Source organism: Micropterus salmoides, unplaced genomic scaffold (assembly GCF_014851395.1).
Source record: "Micropterus salmoides isolate LMB-PRFRI ecotype aquatic unplaced genomic scaffold, ASM1485139v1 Ms_hic_scaffold_15, whole genome shotgun sequence".
In the NCBI taxonomy this organism is placed as follows: domain Eukaryota; kingdom Metazoa; phylum Chordata; class Actinopteri; order Centrarchiformes; family Centrarchidae; genus Micropterus; species Micropterus salmoides.
The window spans coordinates 17,705,519-17,726,891 of NW_024040596.1; the positions used below are offsets into that span (position 1 = coordinate 17,705,519).

Consider the following 21,373-nt stretch of genomic DNA (forward strand, 5'->3'; position numbering starts at 1 on the left):
ACCCTTTAAGAAGATGTATGAACCTATTACTGCAGCTAATTAAGCTTCCCTCTCTGGGTCTTGTGATAAGTTAGACTCTGGCTCTTTGCTGCCCTGGTTTAAGTCAAGGCTTTTCAAGTTGTGTTCTCTTGAGGGAAGAATTTTAAATAGTTTTGTGTTGGATTTTCAAACAAAAATGACAGGATGTTAAAATGCAGCCCTACAGGGATTAGATTAATTCATTAAATTTTATAATGAAGGTATACGTGAAAGCTGTGGCAATATTGCAGCCACCTGATTCATATGAAGTTAAATCTTCTGAAGTACTTTAAAGTTAATCTCAATGTTCATTTTCAGGTCTAACATATATTGTTAAAAGGACATTTTGGCAGTGGGCACATACCAAAAACTCTTCTGTCTGTCTGAATCTACAACAGCTATGAGGTCACTTTGTCTGCACTGATCCCCATGTACTGATGACCTTTTCCTGGTGCTCCTGTGAACTTTGACCCAAAGAAGAGTTCAGATCTTGTGGTGCCACTGACATGTTGTCTGTATTTATAGGGTGTGAGTGCAGCTGACAGGGTTTGTGGGCAGTAGAGATGCTGGAGACTCATAAACAGCTGTTGACTTGGGTCGGAGCCAGCCTGCTGAATGTGCTGAGTCTCTCTCTTCAGTACTGCAGACGTTGTCATTTTACTCTGCTAATGTACAGACAATGTACAATGTAAGACAAATTAAAATAAATGATCAAAATCAATGCAGCAGAGGCTGTGACATTCTGACTTTTACTTTTTAGTACGGATGATGAGCCTAAAACTCTGGATCCTACAGTTCCCATAATGCAACCAGCCCAGCCTGGTAAATCTCCAGGTCTTTCGAACTCCATGGCCCCCAGTTTGTCATCTAGGATTTATTTAAGAATTTCAAGTGTCTACACCCAAACAGTGTCACAGAAGACATTACACAACTGTTTTTAATGGCAGATTAGTACTCCCCATGACGAATAAAATCCTGATGTGTAAGGATTACCCCTTTATTATTTTAAGTGTAGGTTTGATTTTACTGAAGAATCAGGGAACCCTTTTTGTGAGAATCAGTAATGAGAAATATTTTAGTTTGTGGTTAGCTGTTAACTTAGCTCAAGCATAATGATATAGTTGCTTGCTGTTTAATGTACTGTATAACTGCAAAAACTACTGTTAACTGAAAAAAAGGAAATATGTGTGTCCTAACATTACAACTTAAGTGGAAATTTGCTAGACAGTCAAAAGCAAGTATTTTCCTTGGTAGTGGTTGACAGTATAAAGCTCAGTTTTTAAACAGTGCATGTTGCATTGCAGCAAAATGCAGTAGTTTGAAAACTGAACTGTAGGAGGAGATGTATTAGGTTTAATTTTTTCCAAGAATGTTTTCCTAGAATTTGCTCTGGTTGAGAAGGTTCTTGCGTTTAATTATCAACCATGCTCTTTTTCATTTTGAAATGATGCCTTTTATATTTATTGAGTTGATAGTTTCTGGGTCATGCCATCTTTCCCACATTACCAAGAAATTATGAAGAAGATCCTTGTCTATTATCAGTAATTTGAGTCACACACCAGCAAAATCAGCATTCACAGATCACATATTGTATCACACTTCTTGGATTTGTTACAGCTGATACTCCATAGAGGCAAAGATGGAGGGTTGGTGAAAGAGATAATTCAAAAAGACTAGAAGAAGAGGTGTAATGAGAGGGGAAAGAAGAACAAGTCCGAATTCAGGGACTTCGCCTGTGTGAGCTAAATTTAAAAGAAAAGCTGAGACAGAACAATAAAAGACAGAGGTGACAGACATCACATGTCACTGTGTGTAGAAATGAGGGTAAAAAGGAAATTAGGGTAAACAAGAATGGGGTTCTTCTACTGTGACATGTGATGGAAGATATTATTTAAGGATCTCCTCAGTTAGGGGTAACAATTGTTGAGGCCGTTAATGTGTGAAATATACTGTACCTATCCTCTACTCAGTGTTTGAATTCTGTCTTTGTCACAGTATATACTACATGTACATATCTGCGCTGCAGCAATGAAAGTGGGAATAACAACATTTTTTGTTCTTGTACTGATCTTTTGAAAGTTAATAGTGCTTTTCTAGGATCTAATGAAAATGGATGTGGGTGTTTCTCCAATTTCTTGCAGACAAGCATCGTTAGCCAGCTCCTGAGACACGGAGCAAACCCAACTCTGTTGAACTGCAACCAAGATAAGCCCTCAGGTAACACATTTAGACATTCACACAAATATACACGTGTGCCCATACACACAAAAATACCGCTGATGGAACGGCCCAACATCTTAGCAAGCAAGAGGTAATGAAGCAAAGAAGCGGAGGAATGGATTTTGAGTTATTCAGCTGAGCTTGTTCAAATGCATTAATAATCATTGTGATAAAATAAAACACAGGCTCATACACACAGACACACAGTGTACACAGTGAGTGAGGCTCTGTCATAATCAGTCTCTGGTGAGCCAATCTGAGTGTATCTGCAATAGAGAATTCATGCCCATGCACACATACACACATGCAATGATAAAATTTGGGCATTAGCAGTAATCATAAGGGGCTGGTTTAGTTAATTTATGAATTGGAATAAAGGTGTCATACCCTTATCTGAGGGCATGTGTAGGGCTGGGAGATATATTGGTATATATATTATACCGATATAATAAATATATATAATATAATTTGAAAAGAGATATGAAATTAGACAATACCGTTTATGTTGAGTTAATTTCCGTAAAGTCCTACCAGCGTTTGCTCCTCTCTCCCTCACCACGCAGCCCCGCCCCTCCCTGTGTGTCTGCACGCAGCTGTCTACTCACAAACTCTCAACAATATGGAGGGAGACACAGTGCTGGTAGACGCTGCTGAAGACCTGGCTTGTAAAAAGAAAAATACGGTTCATTCAGTGTTTCCCACAAATACACTTTACTTCGGCGGTCCGCCCAGGTTAGGCAACACATTCTAGCATTTACCAGAGAAACACAGGGATCACGTTACAAGTTGCGACACTGTGGATATTTTACAAGAGCGGACCAGGTAAAGCAACAGTGAACACACCAGTCAGATGTTAGTCTATTCGTTAGCTACCCCGTTGGTTTTGTTTTGATAGGCTACATTGTCAACAGGCCTCCTACACATGCAGCTTAGCAGCTGCTGTGAACGGAGTCGTGGGAGGAAAAGTCCAGAAGACAAGTTCTGGGTATTTTTTTCTGGTGGCTATATACAGCCTAGCCTACTACTGATGGAGAAAGTCAACTCATCAGTTGTTAAGCCAGGCCTGTACGGCAAATACCGCAATATAATGGTAAATTAAACTGGCATTTACCTTAAAGATTGGCCATGTCTGGATTGACATTGCTTGGTTTCATGCTATTCTGTTGATCAACAGTCAGACATTATAACACAACAAAATCAAGAAACAAAATCAAAAGAAAATTGACCTTCCAAATGTTTTATGAGAAAGGAAATGCATTTAGAGCTCCACAGGTTAACTTTACAAAAAGAACTAATCTCTTCTCAGCTTCTCAGTGGGTGTAATATTGTTAATTTACATATTTATATTAATCACACACACACAAACACACACATCAGGGGTAGAACTCCCCACATCTCAAAGATGAGCACATCTGTTATAAAACCACCCATTGCACCAGGCTGTTGATGAATGTAGTGTAGTCATTGTAAATGTAAGCTGTGTCTCTTGTGTAATAGTGATGAAATGTGTCATATAGACGGCCTTTTTTGCTCGTAACCTTTCCATTGTGAGATAAAATATCATAGCTGCCTCTAACCATTTAGCCCCATGGCTTCATCACACCTCTGAATACCTCCCTTTGGCTATAATCAATAGCCCCTTCTAGCATGTAGGCCTGGAAAAGATGTGAGGCACTCCCCCTGTTTTTCACATGGAGCCCCACACCCCTCCCTCAGCAGCCTCATGACGAAAGACAGCCCGAGCAAGAGATAGGAGTCTAGGGGGCTGTCAGTCACACAGAAATAAAAAGACAGGATGAAGCCATTCCCCTCCCTTGTGCCCTGTTAGACCTCATTACAGACAGAGCAAATCTTAACTCCCCCTTCCTCTAAAGCACAGTTGAATTGATCCACAGTGGGGTTTACATTCTGCACCAGTGCAGGCTCATCCACACAGATGTTGTGTGGATGAGCCTGGTGTTGTTGTTTTTTTTTTTAGAGCTTTTATTTTATTACCACACACTCAATGGATTTTGAAAATCAAATTTAAGCTTACAAATCTGTCATTTTGAATTTTTAAATCTACATCAAATTAAACTAGTCTCTTTGAATTTCAAATTTCACAACAAACAGCTACACCGATTAGCCTGTACTGTGTATCACGTCACCAGACATTGCTGTGTCAGAGCCCATAGCTGAGATGCTGCTAAACGCAGAGGAGAGCTGGCTGCAGAGACTGACGGACCCCTCAGCTCCTCTACCCCGCACTGACCAACGCTATGATGGCGGTTCTCACGATCTCAACACTCCTGTCAAGAACATGTGGGTTAACAATTTCATAAGCATAATTGTTAACTTATGGTTACTCCATAAAATTGTGAATCATGTTTTTCCCCTTATACTCTCATCCTCCATTTTGCCCAAAATGTGCATCTTTTCCAAATCCTGGCCTATCCACCTCTCACTCAGGAGCCCCCTGGGTCTCTCTATCTCTAAGCGAGACAGTTTGCTGGAGAAGTGTGCCATGTTCAGAGAGGCAGGTGGAGCACTGAGCCGACAGCCCTCCCAGGACAATGGCCTAGATGGCCCCTTTAGCTCTGGAAGCAGCAAACTGGAGCAGGTAACTTGTTTTCTTACAGCTCCCACACTACAAAAAACACAGTCAGACCGTGAGAACATAGATAACCCCAAAGGTCCAGGGGTGTTTACTCAAGATTGATATAGTCCATTTGTTACTTTGCCTTGTTTTTATAAACCATGAAGAGGCTTGCAACATACAAAAGAAGCTCTTATCTCTGTGAATTTCAAATAAAATGACCATACTGATTAGCCCATCCTGTGTGTCATGCCATCAGATAATTAAGCATTTTATGCAAGTGGAGAGTGGGCATCAGGCTCACTTGTTTTTATCACGCACTGCATGATGCCCTTGGAAAGGGTTTCCTTAGCATAAAGAGTTTTGTACAAGTCCATCAACTGACAGAGAGGCAGGGAATCTGACCAAATGAATCAAAACAAAATTGGAGTCATACAGTTTTGATTCAGCAGTGATGATTGAGAAGTAATCAAGTATGTACTTGTTAAAGCGGTATGTGCTGTACATCTCTCCAATAATGCACATTTGAGAGTTTAATAGGGAAAAAAATCTTGCAGTATCTGTGGGCCTTAATTAAAGAAAACTGGAGGCCACTGTCCCAGACTTTAAAATTATCATGTAAAATTCTCTCTTTCTCAAGATACAGATCTTTGTGCCAGAATGTTGATTTTACCTCTCCTCTCCTCAGGTCAAGCTGATGCCACCAGCCCCCAATGATGACCTGGCGTCCCTCAGTGAGCTGACTGACAGCAGCCTGCTCTACGAGATGCAGAAGCGGTTTGGCAATGACCAAATATATGTGAGACTCCAGTGTCCTTGTGCCACTAAACAAGGAAACCCACTTAACATTAAACATGCATCAGAGCACAAAACTCACACAGAGCACAGAGAAATATAAACATACATTCTCTCTCGGGCATAACCGGGCCCCTGTAGTTGTTTATTTGTGTTGTGTTGTTTACGGTGTGGGAATTTCAGAGTTTGATGTTTGGACGTTCTTTATACACATGAGCAGTGCAGTGGGTTTCCCTCCAGCATATGTACATGTAGTGTCACAAATAGTATCACAAATACTGTACCATCTCTCCTGAAGGTTTTACAGATAATGTGTATATTTGTGACCTCTGACACCTGACTACTTTACAGTAGTTTTTTTTTTTTACATAGTTTATTAGTCTCAGTAGTGTGTACAACAGATTGTGTTCATGAGCTGAATCCCTTCCCCTCTCTGTTTCAGCCTGCTGAATTGTGTAAGAGCGGTACCAAATTCTAAAACACACATACTTACAACAGTGACAATTACAAAATCAATACCATTTAGATCGATTGGAAAGATAAATCCATAACTCTATTCAGGAATAAAATACATCATCTCCAACAATAGGACCATTTTATATTTCTGCCATTTTTCTCCTTTCCGTTAAAAACGGTAGTCTGGCATCTCCATGGGGACTGAGCTCTATAAAGACTGGAACCAGATCAATGTGGAGCTATCCGGTGCATTCTCTTCTCTGTGAAGAGAAGGTAATAGTCTGGTATTGTGGAAACACAGATGGGTGACAGACAGTAGGGTTAGCCACAGCAGGGGATGACAATAAAAGGCAGTAGAGTGGTGGATGAAGAAAAGAGAAATGATTAGAATTCAGAATAATGAGGGCTGGATTTGAGGTACAGTCAATTTGGAAGAAGAATTGGTGGAAAGAAAGGACAGTTAGTGGACAAAGGGCAGCTTTCATGAGGACTTTGGAGCACGATTGATTGTGTAGAAGTTCCTCTGTCATGGAAATACACATGTGACAGTTATCCATTATGCTCCATTCTGTTGTAGATTCCTAACTAAAGCCAGTTACATAAATAATGTTTTACATGTAAATATAAAGTACGTAGTGCCCATCTTTTTTAAGTGTTTACTTAAAAATGACCAAAAACTACCTATACTTTTCAAGTTATGGAATTAATTAATTTCATTGCATTTCTGCACTTCTCCTTCTTCACCTTCTTGTTTCTATATTTAAGGTAGCTGACCTTATGTATATAATAAGGGGGAAGTCAAGAAAGAGGTCAATAAAGCAGAGATGTGGTAAAGGACAGGAATAGGGAAAGGACAAAGGCAGAGAATGCTCCATATGTTCCCAGCAGGGTGGTCAGAGGCGGGCTTTGATGTGTTGTCTGCTGCCTTCTGCCAGGATAGAAGGACCAGTGCACAGCTAAACCCCTGAGGAGAGTGGCAAGGAACTGGGGAAGAATATGACAGAAGGAATTGGTGTAGGCTGGATTATTGACAAGCACGTTACAAAATTAAAGTTAGTTAGTGGGGGAGTTGCTCACTGTTCTCAGACAACTTTTACTCAGTTAAAAACACCAAACTTGTAGTGTCAATTTTGCCCTGTGTCCCCAAGCAGTGGGAATTTATTCAAGTGATTAACCTTGAGCCAGGGCCTAAGGACAGAGCAGCATGTTACAGAATGTTAGCAATGCCTGCGCTCTCCCAGGGGAAAGCCTTAGCTTTCAAACAGCCTCCGGGAATCTTTGTGAGAAACAGAGGGTTAGCACTTTAGTAGAAAGGATCAGATATAAGGGTCAGGTGGTTATTTTTATCTAAATGGCCTCAGGATATGTGTGTACGCTGCGTTGGAGGGAACATTTGTTGCTTTTATTGGAGAAAGGTGATTATTAAGGTTATCATTGGAAATCCCTTACTGACCTTTACCATATTCTTATGATAATAGGCATTGTCAACACCATCAGTACTGATATTAAGGAAAGATTTGGACAGCACTTTTATTTTATTAAGTGTTAGCTTTAGGCATGTAAGTGATACTCAGCTTCATCCTGTTTGTATATCAAAACGGAATATCAAATATTATAAAAATAAACTCAAATAATAAAATAATAAATCTATTCATAGATTATAGAAAACCCACTGTAAATGATAAGGGGCATAATAAGAATAACAATAACAAGAAAATAAAAACATCTAAATAAGCAGGATCTGCTTTCCTATAAAAGACTTAAGAGAGACTTAAATATTTTTATTTTATTTTACATTGTTGCATTCACTTGTTCTGAGTTACAGAGTAAAAAAAAATCAAGTGTGTTTCTTCTTCTCCTTTGTAGACTTACATTGGACACATCCTTCTGCTGGTCAATCCAAACAAAGAGCTGCCCATCTACTCCACTTTGGTAGGCATGCATTGAAATTACTTCTATTTCACGTAGGCTTACAATAAATGCTGTTCAGGTCGCTGTACTATGATGGCTTTAAATTTGCTAGGCTTGGCATTTTACATTCAAAATCAGACTATAAATGAGGCATGTTTGGTGTATAATAAGCATGAACAGATTAAATGGAACTTGTGGTTGATAAATAATTCATTCTTCTTGTCAGTGATACACAGCACATGGCTGACTAAGCATCAGCTAAAGAAGAGAGGGATCCAGTTTAGCTAACACACACAACCACATTCGCTCTTAAAATCACATTTTTGACTTTATTATTACCTCTCCACTATACTTTTTTTATACTAGTCTTTATTGATGAAAAGCAACATTTGACATATGCAATAATAGCAGAGCCTGTCAGTGAATGGCTGATTATTCAATCATCATGATAATTTGTTTAATGTTGTGATATCAGTCAACAACAGTTTGCGTCGCTGCGTTTTAGTAGTGAATAACTGATTTTGAAATAGCTGAATTAATGCCAGCTTAGTGCTTGCCCATGTGGACCCAGGAGGGGTTGGATGGAGGAGGAGACATCTTCTCCTGCCATGACGGACTGAAGCCAAGCCCCCTCTGGCTGTCCCATCCCTGGCTGTGTCTGGATTCACTCCAGGCATCCATACCCAAGTGAGAGGGTGTGTGGAGGAACAGGGAGGAGCCAGTGTGAGGAGGACATATGTCACAACATGTGTGATCTGCTGGCTGTCTGTCACCCCCTCTGGTCTGGTGGTCCATATAGCCCATCTTCCTGCCCTTTTTATCTGCTGGACTGGTCACACATAGGGGTGTTACAGTACAGTCATTTCACAGTTCAGCGTGATAGACAATTGAGGGTTTAAAGTCTGATACATTTACTCTTTGTTTTACAATGGTGGAACTGTGACTGTTAGGTGTCAAGTTTCATTGTTCCTACTTTAAATAAGTACTTTTCTGTTATAGGCTGTAGTGCATCTTTATTTAAGTAAAACTATGCAGAATTAACTTTTCTCCGCTGTTTTGATTGCTTTAACGAATATTGTAGAGCAAACAATCTGGATCCATGGTGACGATTTTGAATAAGGAAATAAATATTGTTCAATTTTGACTGGTGTGAGAGATGGGAATTCAAAAACCAAACAATACATGGTGAAGAGCCTGATTATTTGTAACCCATTTGTATTATGGGTGAACTTAAAGGTTTAGCAGGTAAATTAACCAGTTTTTATTTTCTATTTGACTGTTAAAAATAGTTTAAAAATTGTATTTACTTTTTTTATATTTCCCTATGTTGCTTTTGTGTTTTTTGCAAAGCACTTTGAATTGCCTTGTTGCTGAAATGTCCTATACAAAAACATACCTTGCCTTGCTTTGTTAGAGTAACATTCTTCAAACACCTCTGTTGGTCAGAAGTCCCAAAGAAAACATCTTCACACAAACTGATTTACATTATGCCACAATATATTGTTTCACCCTTAAAAGGATGCAGATAGAGTCAGCTTCAGTGTATGTTAAAACTGATGATAGTTTTCAGTTAATACATAATTGGTATATTGGTCAGTTTGGGTCAAATTTCTTTTTTTAGACTGAATGGTAAACTAAACCTTGTCAGTGAGAGGGAAACACAAACTCACACAGGTACGGAAAGTTATACCCAGCATGGTTTGACTATTTTGTTGAAATGTTATCCTCTGTGTTGCTCAACCCATGTGTGCATCCATGTTACATAAAGTTGTAATCCGATGTCTTGATGGACTCTATCTTTCTCTTTCAGGTGAGCCAGTTGTACCTGAGCTCCACAGGTCGTCTGTGCTCCTCTCTGCCTCCTCACATCTTCTCCTCAGCAGAAAGAGCTTACCACATGATGCTGCAGGAGAGACGCCCGCAGTGTTTTATCTTGAGGTACACCCTCCTCCTCTGACACACAAACACACACACACTCTCACAAACAAGGAACTCTGCGCCTCGGAATTATGAGACAGAAATGACAACAGAGCAAAATAATTGCGTGAATAATAGTAAAGTTCAGCTGGCGACCTGGTTTATCCACACCCCTCTGCCACACACCTGTTAAACACTCCCCAAGAGATTAATAGCTCTCAGCCTGAGCTTAGCTGTAGACCTGTTCAGTGTTCACACAGAGATGGATTTTTGCTGGGAGCGTTTTACCATCTTGCTCTTTGTCCTCGCCTGGACGGAGGCAGCTCCCAAATTGCAATTAAATCCTGTTCCAGCTCTCCAGTGACATTCCTACTGAGTTGTAACCAATCTGGCTGAGAGTTAATGTGCCCTGGCCACAGACTATCCATCTCACTCAAACACACACACAAACAAACCTAAACACTCACACGCAAGGACATTGTACTGTGCATTCTCACATACACACACTCTCTTGTTTCCTTCATTCATTCCGTACTGCACTTTATCCCTTCGTTTCTTGTTTCTCTTTTGCACAAGCTTCCTGGTTCACTCTGTATTTCCTCACACGTGCGCAAAACCACACACACTCACTTACACATTTACAAGCAATCAGCAGCTATGATCCCCCGAGGCTAGTGCTCTAACAAAATGCCCTTGAAATCTAATAAAAACTGTAAATGAAAAGACGGTGGAAAGGCCTTTGGACTTCACACTCAGCAGGGCTCTTTTCTAGGAAATATAGCAACACACATACACACAGACAAACCGCGCACCACAGCAACATTGCAGTCATTAGTAAAGGCTTCTGACCTTCTGATGCCATCTGCTTGGTGTTACTATGCTGGTCTCAACTCTCTGCATGTCGGTGAGTGTCAGAGCATGTACTGTAGATGTACCTTATGTCAGAGTTAATATCAACACAATGCTAAACTAAATACAGGCCTTCACTGCCAGACAAGTTGTGACAGTATCAGCGTGTGAAAAGTGGTTGTCAATGGAGCAACACAAGTTGTGTTAGAAAGAAAGAATAGATTGTGAATTTGATGGGAGGGGGTCCCTGAAGGGGTGGTGTCAGGTGGGTGGAGACATGTAACAGAGGTGACAGATGTGGGAAAACACCCTGATGACTAATGCATAATACTTATTCTCGTGAGAGACATTCAGAGAAGTGTAACACACACACAGATGCATGATTTTTGTACTGTTTGCCATTTACTCTTGATGTATTGCAGACTTTATTTATTATTATTTATTACTTTTGCTTGCCCATTTTTGGCACTGTTCCCTATCTGTTCATTTCTTTGCTGTTTCTAAAAGCAAGTTTATATTTAAAATAGGGGTGTAATGAGACACATAGCTCGCAAGATTAGACTAGAACACGATATTCATGGATTCATGAGATAGAGACCAGATTTTTTTTTAAATCTTCAATGCTGAATTATATGAACATTTTGAGCATTAAACAGTTACTTTCCTGCATTCTGGTGAAATTGTCTGCACCAATTTAACACAAAATTCAGGTTGCAGGTGACAATTCAAAATATGAAAATGTAACAGAAATAATGCAGTCAGGCTCTCATTCTCAGGCACTTTATATTTTGTTCACATCAATTTTTGCTAGATCAACTTGTGTCATGTAATATCATCCCTGCTGAGTCAACACACATGCAGGCGTGATTCAGTCTTCCCCTTTTTGAGTCTTTTGTACGGGGAAGTATGATCTTTAAATGTCCAGGCACCTTTTCATCTCAATGATAAATTAATTCATTTTGATTCAGTTATAAACTCCTGGACTATAATAGCTACTGTGTGTCAGCAGGTTTTCTACTCATGTTCAAAACTTTCTGCTCATTCAAAATCTATCCCACATCTGTGTAGAATAATGATTTCATTTAATAAAATTATTTATTTATTTTTTAACTACCTGCCCTATACTCTGATGTGCATTACGTTATTTCCAAAACTGACCTACAACACTTCTGATCAGGTATAATTCTCACCACAAATCCACACACATGTTAACTTCAGCACCTCCGATAAAGTTCTCCTCACATTCCCAAACGGAGCAAGTTTGCGCTTTAGTTTTTAGATACAGTTTTTGCAAAACTATACCTGTTAGTTACCGCTCTGTCACGACTGTCTGCTCGCAGTGCGAGAGCGGGTTCACTTAATTATTATCATGGCATACGCTGGTGTCGCATCAGCTGGGCGGAGTTGGTTCACTCCATAAGTCGACATTATTAGTTATACATTTATTTTTCACAGCATGAGAAAATTTAATTGTGGCATGACAGCATGGGAAAAATGTAAATTGCTATTAACCTGACAAGAAATCTCATCACGTTTTACCTTTGTGAGATCTCGTCACACCACTTATTTAAAACATGGTTGCCAAAGCAATGATAGCAAAAACATGTATCAACATTGTGTCTTTGTATGTCTTTGCATGTCTTTGCATAATATGTTTTACGTGAGTGAAATATAGTATTATCTGCTTACGAAAGGGTATTGTAACCTCTATTAATATCATAATACTGCAGAAACTCGTAAGGGCCGGTGTGAACAGGAGGAATCATCACAGCAAGCAGAGCCTCTTCCATTGTTCATATGTGCTATTGTTTTAAAGCAAACACATGGAAAATTAGAGACAACAACAAGACATAAAAGAAAAAAAGCATCACTTAAGGCTTGAATGACGAATGATGATGATGATGATGATGAATAAATCTGCTTTTTTCTGTCTCTCCAGTGGCGAAAGTGGTTCTGGGAAAACAGAGGCCTCTAAGCACATAGTGAGACACTTGACAGCCCGCTCCAGCCCCAAAGGCTTTGCGCTGGAGCCCAGAATGAAACACGTAAGTCTGGGCAGTCTTCGGATTTGTGGGTGCCCTGGAGGCTTATATGGCTAAGGAACATGTGATGTAACCACCATGAGTCTTGAATCCTTTGTTGCTCTCATGCCCTTGTTTCTTTACTTTGAGTTTACATAAAAGGCAAACCGCTAGACAAATAATCTTAGTATACAGCTGCGCAGTTCATTTCAAATTCAATGCTCTACTCATCCAGAACTTAATGAATATTTGTGTGTTCTTCAAAGCAATGCACTGACTGAATCTTTCTCTCTGTGCCTTCTGTCTTTCTATGCTTATTATTCTTCCACCATGTCATCTCTGTGATAAAAAAAAGCTGTGTAAAAGCTGTGTAAATGTATCCTAATGTTCTTCTGTTGCTGTGGTGGGGGAGAGAATAGATGTATGGATTAGTACACCAGAGTATGGGGCCTTTACTGGTAGTCTTTTCTTTTCTGCTTGATAGCTGTTCATTTGTCGAAGACACCATTTGGGCATTAAGACCTTGTGTTTGATTGTATCATCGAGATTTCCATTAAAGTGACTCTATCTCTTGTGATGCTGCTTCTTTCTAGAACAGGGCCATTTGCAGCAGAGACAACTGTTTGGCTGTTATTCTTAGCGGCAGTCCTTTTTCCGTTTCCAAAAAATGACAGGAGATTACAACAAATAACCATATCCCCTGCCTGGATACAATCATAGAATAGATAATAACCAGACATTTTGTATAGAAACATATAATGATATATTTTTTCAAGTGTTGAAGCAAGGTCTGTCATTTAGGTCAGCCCCTTACTTCACTGCTTCTCTTCGTATTCCCAGTTGTGTGGTTGTGGTTCAGATTATGATGCGTTCATGGTGCTTAACACCATGTTCTGCGCTCAGTCTACCGGTTGGGTAACAAAGCGTGCTGCGTTTTGATGAAGTCATCGTTATGTAGTCGATAACTGGGTCAGCTCCTTCTCTGATCATCCTGGGGCACAAAAGAATGCTGAGGACCCAGCTAATGGAAACATATTGACATCTAGTGGTAGAAAGTGGAATTGGAGTAGAACTCCGTTATGTTTCAGGTCTAGAAATCTGTGTAAGAGAGATAGTATGTGTGGGTTGATTTCATTATTTTGGAAAAGAAATTAGTGTATAATCTGCAGTGTAAGTGATTCTGAAAGATAGTCCAAATCTCTGGTAACATTTCCCTTGGTTTGATCAAATGGACAGGTTAACTGTATTCTGGAGGCCTTTGGTCATGCAAAGACTCTGAGGAACAACAACTCAAGCCGCTTTATCAAGCTGTTGACCATCCAGTACTGTGAAAAGAGAAGGACGCTGCTCCGAGGTAACCTACATTTTTGCCAATGTAGCACTCCATGTGAACTGACTGTTTGGTAGTAAGCTTTATTTTCACTTTTATATATAAGTATTGTCTTTATTACACATGAGACACGAGACAAGGATGACAAGCTACTCCTGTCAAAACATTTGACTCAGTTCTTCAAAATGTTATATTTTGGTTTAGTTATACCAAACTGGAAATAAAACGCTTCCCTACATTCTTTGATTATTTAAATAGAATATGTATTGCCAAGATAACTGAGCAAATAGTTATTGTTTCCACAGTCTGGATCAATAGGTTTATGATAATAGTACAGATACCAAAGAAATAAATTATAAGTTTCTGACTATAATTAAGGCACAGTACATAATACATTTAAGGTATGATGATAATAGGCTGAATCCCAATTTCCACACTTACTGACTTTGAGGTGCATTCCCGGTAACTCTGTGAGGGCTTAGGACTGTCCCACTGTCAAATCATTGGGTGCATGAGGGCTCTCTTGCAAACTTTATAAACCTTTATTGCACACTTTCCATAAGACCGCATTTTCACAGACTTTGCCTGAGGGAATGAACCACATTTCATAGCGTTGCGACATTAAACACAGAATTACCAGGTGAAACCAGTGTTAACATGCATAAACAAATAAGTTTACATATGTATGATTCTGTTTTGATTTAAAAAAATATTAAATTTGTTATTATTACCTCTTGTCCACATTTAATTTTCAAATAATCAGTTTCCTTGGCAAGAGCTTGGAATACATTCAAATCAGACAGTCGGTCCCATCAGTGCATCGGCCTTAAAGAAAAGTAAAAACCCACAATTGTTTTGCTGTAGTCTTGGTAACGTAATGTGATATGTTGCAAATTCTGGGCTGTTCCATTTTACCATTTTGGGCCCTTACAGACTCTCACACTTATGCTATTACCAGGTGACATCAACTAACGCTGTGAGGGTTCAGGAATTAGGCTTTAGGGTGGAGACGGATTTAGCTGATATAGTATTCTATGAAATCAGGAGCAGAGTAGTGAAACACCAACAGGGGGCAGTAAAAGCCCATTAGACTATTGGTGTACTTGTGCACCATTTTTACAGCCCTGTTCACCTTATTTCACCCCAGTTAATTTAATCAGTAAGCACTGTGGCCACAAATTGAATGTTCTGTACTGCTGTCATCAGCACTGTTCAAATGTAACTTATTCACCTGTTATTGAAGTATAAAGCATCTGATGTTTCAGCCCATGTGTACACCCACATGCTGGAGAAGTCTCGCCTGGTCCACCTGCCTCCTCACCAACACAACTTCAGCATCTTCTATCTGATGGCTGAAGGCCTGTCACCGGAGGAGAACAGCGCACTTTACCTCAACAACATCCTGGCTCATAGGTACGTGGCTGTCAGCTGCCGTGTGTATATTGACAGTTCATATAATCACTGGTGAAAATAGACTATGGGTGCTGGTTGGTGAGCTCACCCACTTTAGCTGTTTAATGAGTTTAATGAATGAAGTGTTTGGCCACTTTCTGAATATATGTTAGAGACCTTAATTTGCTCACATGAAGTACTTACTGTGAAAAAGCTACAGAGCTCACAATCTACAGTTTAATCCACCACTTATAATATAAGACATTTATATTTGATTTCTTCAGAGCATACATGAGTGTTTGTATCATCTTTTATCAACCATGTCTTGGTATATGTACACCCTTTTGCGTGTCTGTGTGCACATTTATATGAATGTAGATTTTTACTTTAATCTGATTTTTCTTTGTGTTATACATCTCTACTCATGCATGTTCTTACTTGTAGACTGTGAGCTACTCTCACTTTGCTGTTATCCACTGTACACCACCAGTGTTATCACCAGTGTGATAACCATTGACCTAAATCAGTCTGTTTTGGAGCTTGAGAAACACACCAGCACCTCTAGCATCACACCAACTCATTGTGTCTTTTTGTGTCTTTGCTGAATGTGAGTGATCCAGTTCTGCAGATTTCAAACCCTGTTTGCCCTTTCTCTTCTCTCCCGAACACAGCTCTCGCTGTAGTGTTACTGGGACTGTATGTCATTCTGTACAAAACTGCCTCATAAATCTTGTGGTTCTAGATCTTTCTCATCCAAATTTATGAGCTCAAATTCCTGCTGAGCACATGGTTGCATGTTTGGAACGATGCACCTGTCGCTGTACGCTGATCACAGCATTCACCTTGTCCTTTGTTTATTATGTTTTTGTGGTTGTCTGAAATATTGGTCCACATTACCTCCATCTTTTTCTTCTTACTCCAGGTATCTTAGTGGAGGACTTCCAGGAGAGAAGCCTCCAATAGCTACAGCCTCTACCCAGAGCAGGGAACGCCTCGCAGCAGTCAAGCAAGCTCTGCGAGCCCTGGGTTTCAACAAACAGGTATTGATTCAGATGAAGGATGCAGCCCACAAAAATGGCACAAAAGGCTACAGGCTGAACCTTAACCTTGTCCACATTCTAACCTCACAAAGAGCCAAAGTAAGGTTAATTTAATTTACAAGCTTTTGGCCAATTTGGAAAGTAAAGTACATAAAATTGTATTAGCAGAATGTTGTCCCACTAATACCCCGTAAATAATGACATGGTCACAAGTAATTTCTCAGTTTCACAGGTTGATGAGGATTGCCCATGCTCCTTTAAACAACTGACCACTGGATTGTGGGACACTGTAGGCTGCAAAGGACACAAGAGTGTGCCTTCCCAATTCAGGCACAAGAAGCATTTGAAATGATGCAGGCATTATCGGCCTGTTAGGACACATCTGGCCTAGATGTGTGGATTTCCTAGGATCCTCAGCTCATCAAGTGTTTCAATTATCCATCCAAATACCATATAAAATGTGTCACCAAATGCAGAAGACAAGACTTTGATTTATGCATATTATGTGCATGCAGTGTGCTACAATGTGTGGTACAGTCCGTCCTGTGCACCACCAGCCATGTTTCCAGCCCATTATCAGGTTCTATTCTTAGATTCCCAGTCAGCATCTGTCAGCAGTGAGCGACCACCATCTCACCTTTTAATCCAGTAGCAGTCCATACACACAGGCAAGGCCTAAGATACAGAGGAACAGAGCAATAGATAGTGGTATTATCAGAGGACAGTAGTGTCCACTGTGTCCAAGGGACAGAAGAAGAAGTGGGTGAGTAGGAGTAGAAGTGATAGACCACCCATTGGTCTCTGTCTAAGTATAATCAGGGGACGACTCCCAGTCCAGACCCAAAGGTCATTCGTCATTAACGCTCCTTTTCTCTCCCTCACTCCCTTTCTTCTTCTTTATAAGTGGGGGTAGTCTGTGTATAGAGTGTCAGACAGAGACTAATGCTTGTGTTTATCTCCCAGATATCAGCTCCAATATCCTGCCTTGAGGGAGTGCACACACAGACATATATTCACACACACACACAAGCACACACCCTCAAACTCAAACATCCCCCTCTCAGAGATTCAGAGCAGTGGGTAAGGGGGTATTCCATTAAGTGTCCTCTAGTCAAGGGCAAAGAGGAAGGGAGGGTTGGAGGGAGGAAGAGAAGTGTGTAAATGAAGGGAGGAGGGTTGACACAAAAGCATTGTTTTTTTTAAGTGGTATTCATGCATTTTTGCAATACATAGAAGAATGAGACTTCTTTTTTCTATTTTTCTCTTATTGACTAGAAATTACAATTACATTGAAACCAACGTAAGTCAGTCTCTCAACGCTTTCTAGACATCTCTACTCTGCCTGTCACATTCAGCCCCAAGCCCATTTGTTCCTACTGGAGATGTAAATGTTTAAAAGTAGATTGTAAACATAGACTTAATTTTTTTTTAAAGCCAAGTAATTTCCTAAAACAGCTGTACACTGTAGTTCTTAAAACAGGAGTAGCTAGTCTATTTGTTGGGCACTATTTGGAGCTGACATTTGGTGAAGTGGTGAGCATTTTCAGCACCACGTGAGATTGATTTAAAAAAACAAAAACAAACTTGAGAAGCCATGGTAATGGAGGAACATCACTGATTTATCATTCTTTGGCCATAACTATACTTGTTAGTAAGTATATTTTCTAAGTAGGTTTGGTTTTTGGTATTTTCATGGGACTTGATGACATTAAGATAAATATAGAATATCTCTAGTCCTGTCCATTATAAGAGTTTGTATTTAGGATCATGATAAATTTGCTCTTTGTAAGTTGTTATTAAGCAGTGAAAAATGGAAATCCATGTTTTTTTTTTTGATTTTACTAATGTCTACTACCCTCAGTAGTTTGTCTCTCTAAACCTCCACTCTCTATCTCTTTCTATCTTTTCCATTGTGTGTGTCTCTCTCTCTCTCTCTCTCTCTGCTAGGAGGTTGACTCAGTGTTCATGCTGTTATCCGCTGTGCTCCATATTGGGGACCTACGTTTTACGGCATTGACAGATGCCGATACAGCCTTCCCTTCTGACCTGCAGCTGCTGGAGAGAGGTCAGTTACCCCCGTCACATGACCGGGGTCACATTTCCACCCTGTGTGGATGTGGGTGCGCCAAACCCTCTCATTATGTTGACCTCATCGTCATCAATCCTCTTTTGCTCTCTCCCTTGGAGTTGTGCTTGGCAGCTTGCCAGCACTAGCTGAATGCCAGTCACCTGTTTGGTAAGCCTAATTTACTGCCAAAATGTAACCATGGTGAGGAGAAATCGCTTTTACACACACAATTTACCGCTAGGGAGGTCAGTGTTTTCTCTCTCTTTCTCTGTCCCGCTCCCTCATTATGCAACCACTGCATGTGCTCCTGCGACCCCTGACCTTAGTGAGATGGTAAACAAATGACATCAGCGCCTGAATGGGAAAGAGCCTGTCGTTGTCAGGGAGATGTGATGTCAAAACTAGTGATGTAAGCAAAGGGACTCTAGGTTGCTGTCACCTGTGTCTGCTGCTTGTTTATGGGTTCTGCTCACAAATCCACTGATGACTAATTGCTGCCAGCTCCACCGATCGATTAAGCTGGAATTATCTGTAGCAGAGCTGAGCAGGATGGGTTCTGGGATGCTACCAGTGCTACCTTTCTGAATAATCACATCCTTACAGTTAATGTTTAATGCTGTTATTTTTATGTCTTTCATCATGTCAACATGTCATGCTGTTTGTTCTGCCTCTCTGTTTTCCTCTGCACAGTTTCTGGAATGTTGCAGGTGTGCTCCAATGACTTAGCACGGCCCTCACCTCAGACATCAGTACTTCAAGGTACCACTCACCAGCCTTCGACATCACCTGACCCTCCCTGTTTGACACACATAAGCAGATTCATTCTCTCAAAATGCTTATCAGGGGATTAATCTTTACTGCAAAGACAAGTTATAAATAGAGCTTTTAATAAGGTTTAATAAGGTAAAAGTCTGTTAACAATATAATGGCCTTTATTATTATAACATGAACACTCTTCATAAACATCCCTTATTGTGACCACGACATGTACAGAGTGAGACAGTTTATAGTTGAAAAATAAACTTCAGTGCTCTGTCATGGACAAATGATTTAGTGACACTACAACACTACTACAATTTACTTCTGAATTACTGCAAAATATTTTTGGATAGGATCTGTACTGAAAATTGTCAGCAGACATCTATGTAGATAACAGGATACCTGTGATAAACTAAAATATAGAATTAGGGCTAGGCGCGCTTGTTATTATCGTGTTAGCGCATTAATTAATTAATGCCGACAATTTTATCGCACGTTAACACAGTTTTTAAAAAAATAGTATTATTTTGAAAGTCCATTTCTCACTGGCTCTGAATAACATACAGTCAAACCATGGCTCACGGGGGGGGGGGGGTTGCCACCACCCGCGATCCGTTATCTCGGCAGCTTGTTAATGACACAGCCTATCAAACAACTCAAACAACCAACATCTGCACCCTGTGTGTTCAATGCTGCTTTAACATTACCTGGTCTGTGCTTGTGAAATATCCACTGCGACTTGTAACATCATTTCAAGTTTTTAACCAAGTAAAGTCTGTGCAAGCGAGTGAACACATGCACATAAGACGACCGCTGTCAGGCTTGTGTATTATCTAGCGTAAACCACTTTGATGGGTGTCTTCTTGCAGCAGAAAACAACAACTTTTGTATGCATGGATATGAAATCCCAGAGAAATTGGTTCCTTTTAATAAAATATGAATGTTATTCTGATGAAAGTCATAAAACCTAAAAATTAACCTTACAAATACCATCTATCATTATTACTGCATTATCAGCCGAATCATGAAGTGCCAGAAATTGTATTGCCATCTCCCTTTTGTGTCAGGTGACGTGATCACTCGGCGCCACACAGTGGAAATGTCAGAACAGTACAGAGACCAGCTCGCAAAGGCCATCTACGGACGCCTCTTCAGCTATCTGGTCAACAGTACCAACGACTACCTTCAGGGACAGCAGGACAGCATTGGGTTGTGGTGTGTGTGCGCCTGTTTCTGTGTGTGTTTATGCACGTGTTCCTAGGGGTTTTTACTATGGAAGCCTAGGATGTTGATAACTGTTATCACAAACACCACCAGTGTAGTTTATCTGTGATCGCACAAGAGCAGCTCTGGAGTGAGAGGACTGATACTGTAACATGACACACAGTTTAGAGTGGAGGTTTGTAATAGTTTACATTGCATGACATGCACAAATAGGCAAGTACACTGAAATGAATAATACTAAACAACAGGGTAGAGATGGAGGACACGCCCAAGGTTTATGTGGAGGTCACACAAGGACACACACATCTAGGTTGAGGCAATGGGATCCTTGGTGTTGTTGATGTTGTGAAGTCTTATCATGCTGTCAGATAACCCGGCTCCATCTTCTGGAATGTGTTTGTGCTTTGCATTGTTTACACACCAACCACAGAATGTAATTTGTCAACCACACTACTTACTCATGGCACACCCACTTCAGTTGTGTTATTGCATGCATGCGCACACACACACACACACACACACACACACACACACACACACACAGACACACACAAACATGATAATTCCTGTCAGAGTGACGGAGGCAAGCAACAAGTTCTCACATTGATCCCGGAGTTACAGTGTTGTAATTCATATGCCCTCTCTCTGTTAATTTCTTACAGTGATCCTTCCTTAGAAATTGGGATCTTGGACATCTTTGGGTTTGAAGAAGTTCAGAGGAATGGATTTGAGCAGGTGGGACAATCCCCCCCACCCCCACCCCCTCAAAATGCATTAGTGTTGTGTTTCTCTTCCCTT

The 21,373-nt window shown here is 40.3% G+C and overlaps 1 protein-coding gene across 1 annotated transcript in view; it reads left to right on the forward strand.

The window, feature by feature from the left end:
- The window catches only part of myo16 (myosin XVI), a gene marked incomplete at its 3' end in the record, with an annotated part of 120,345 nt that overhangs the window by 41,272 nt on the left and 57,700 nt on the right, over positions 1–21,373 (forward strand). The window contains 11 exon segments of the mRNA XM_038720727.1: positions 2,160–2,235; positions 4,389–4,539; positions 4,687–4,837; positions 5,502–5,612; positions 7,931–7,996; positions 9,786–9,913; positions 12,681–12,786; positions 13,999–14,116; positions 15,358–15,505; positions 16,407–16,524; positions 18,472–18,589. Coding sequence (XP_038576655.1) covers positions 2,160–2,235; positions 4,389–4,539; positions 4,687–4,837; positions 5,502–5,612; positions 7,931–7,996; positions 9,786–9,913; positions 12,681–12,786; positions 13,999–14,116; positions 15,358–15,505; positions 16,407–16,524; positions 18,472–18,589 — 1,291 coding nt within the window.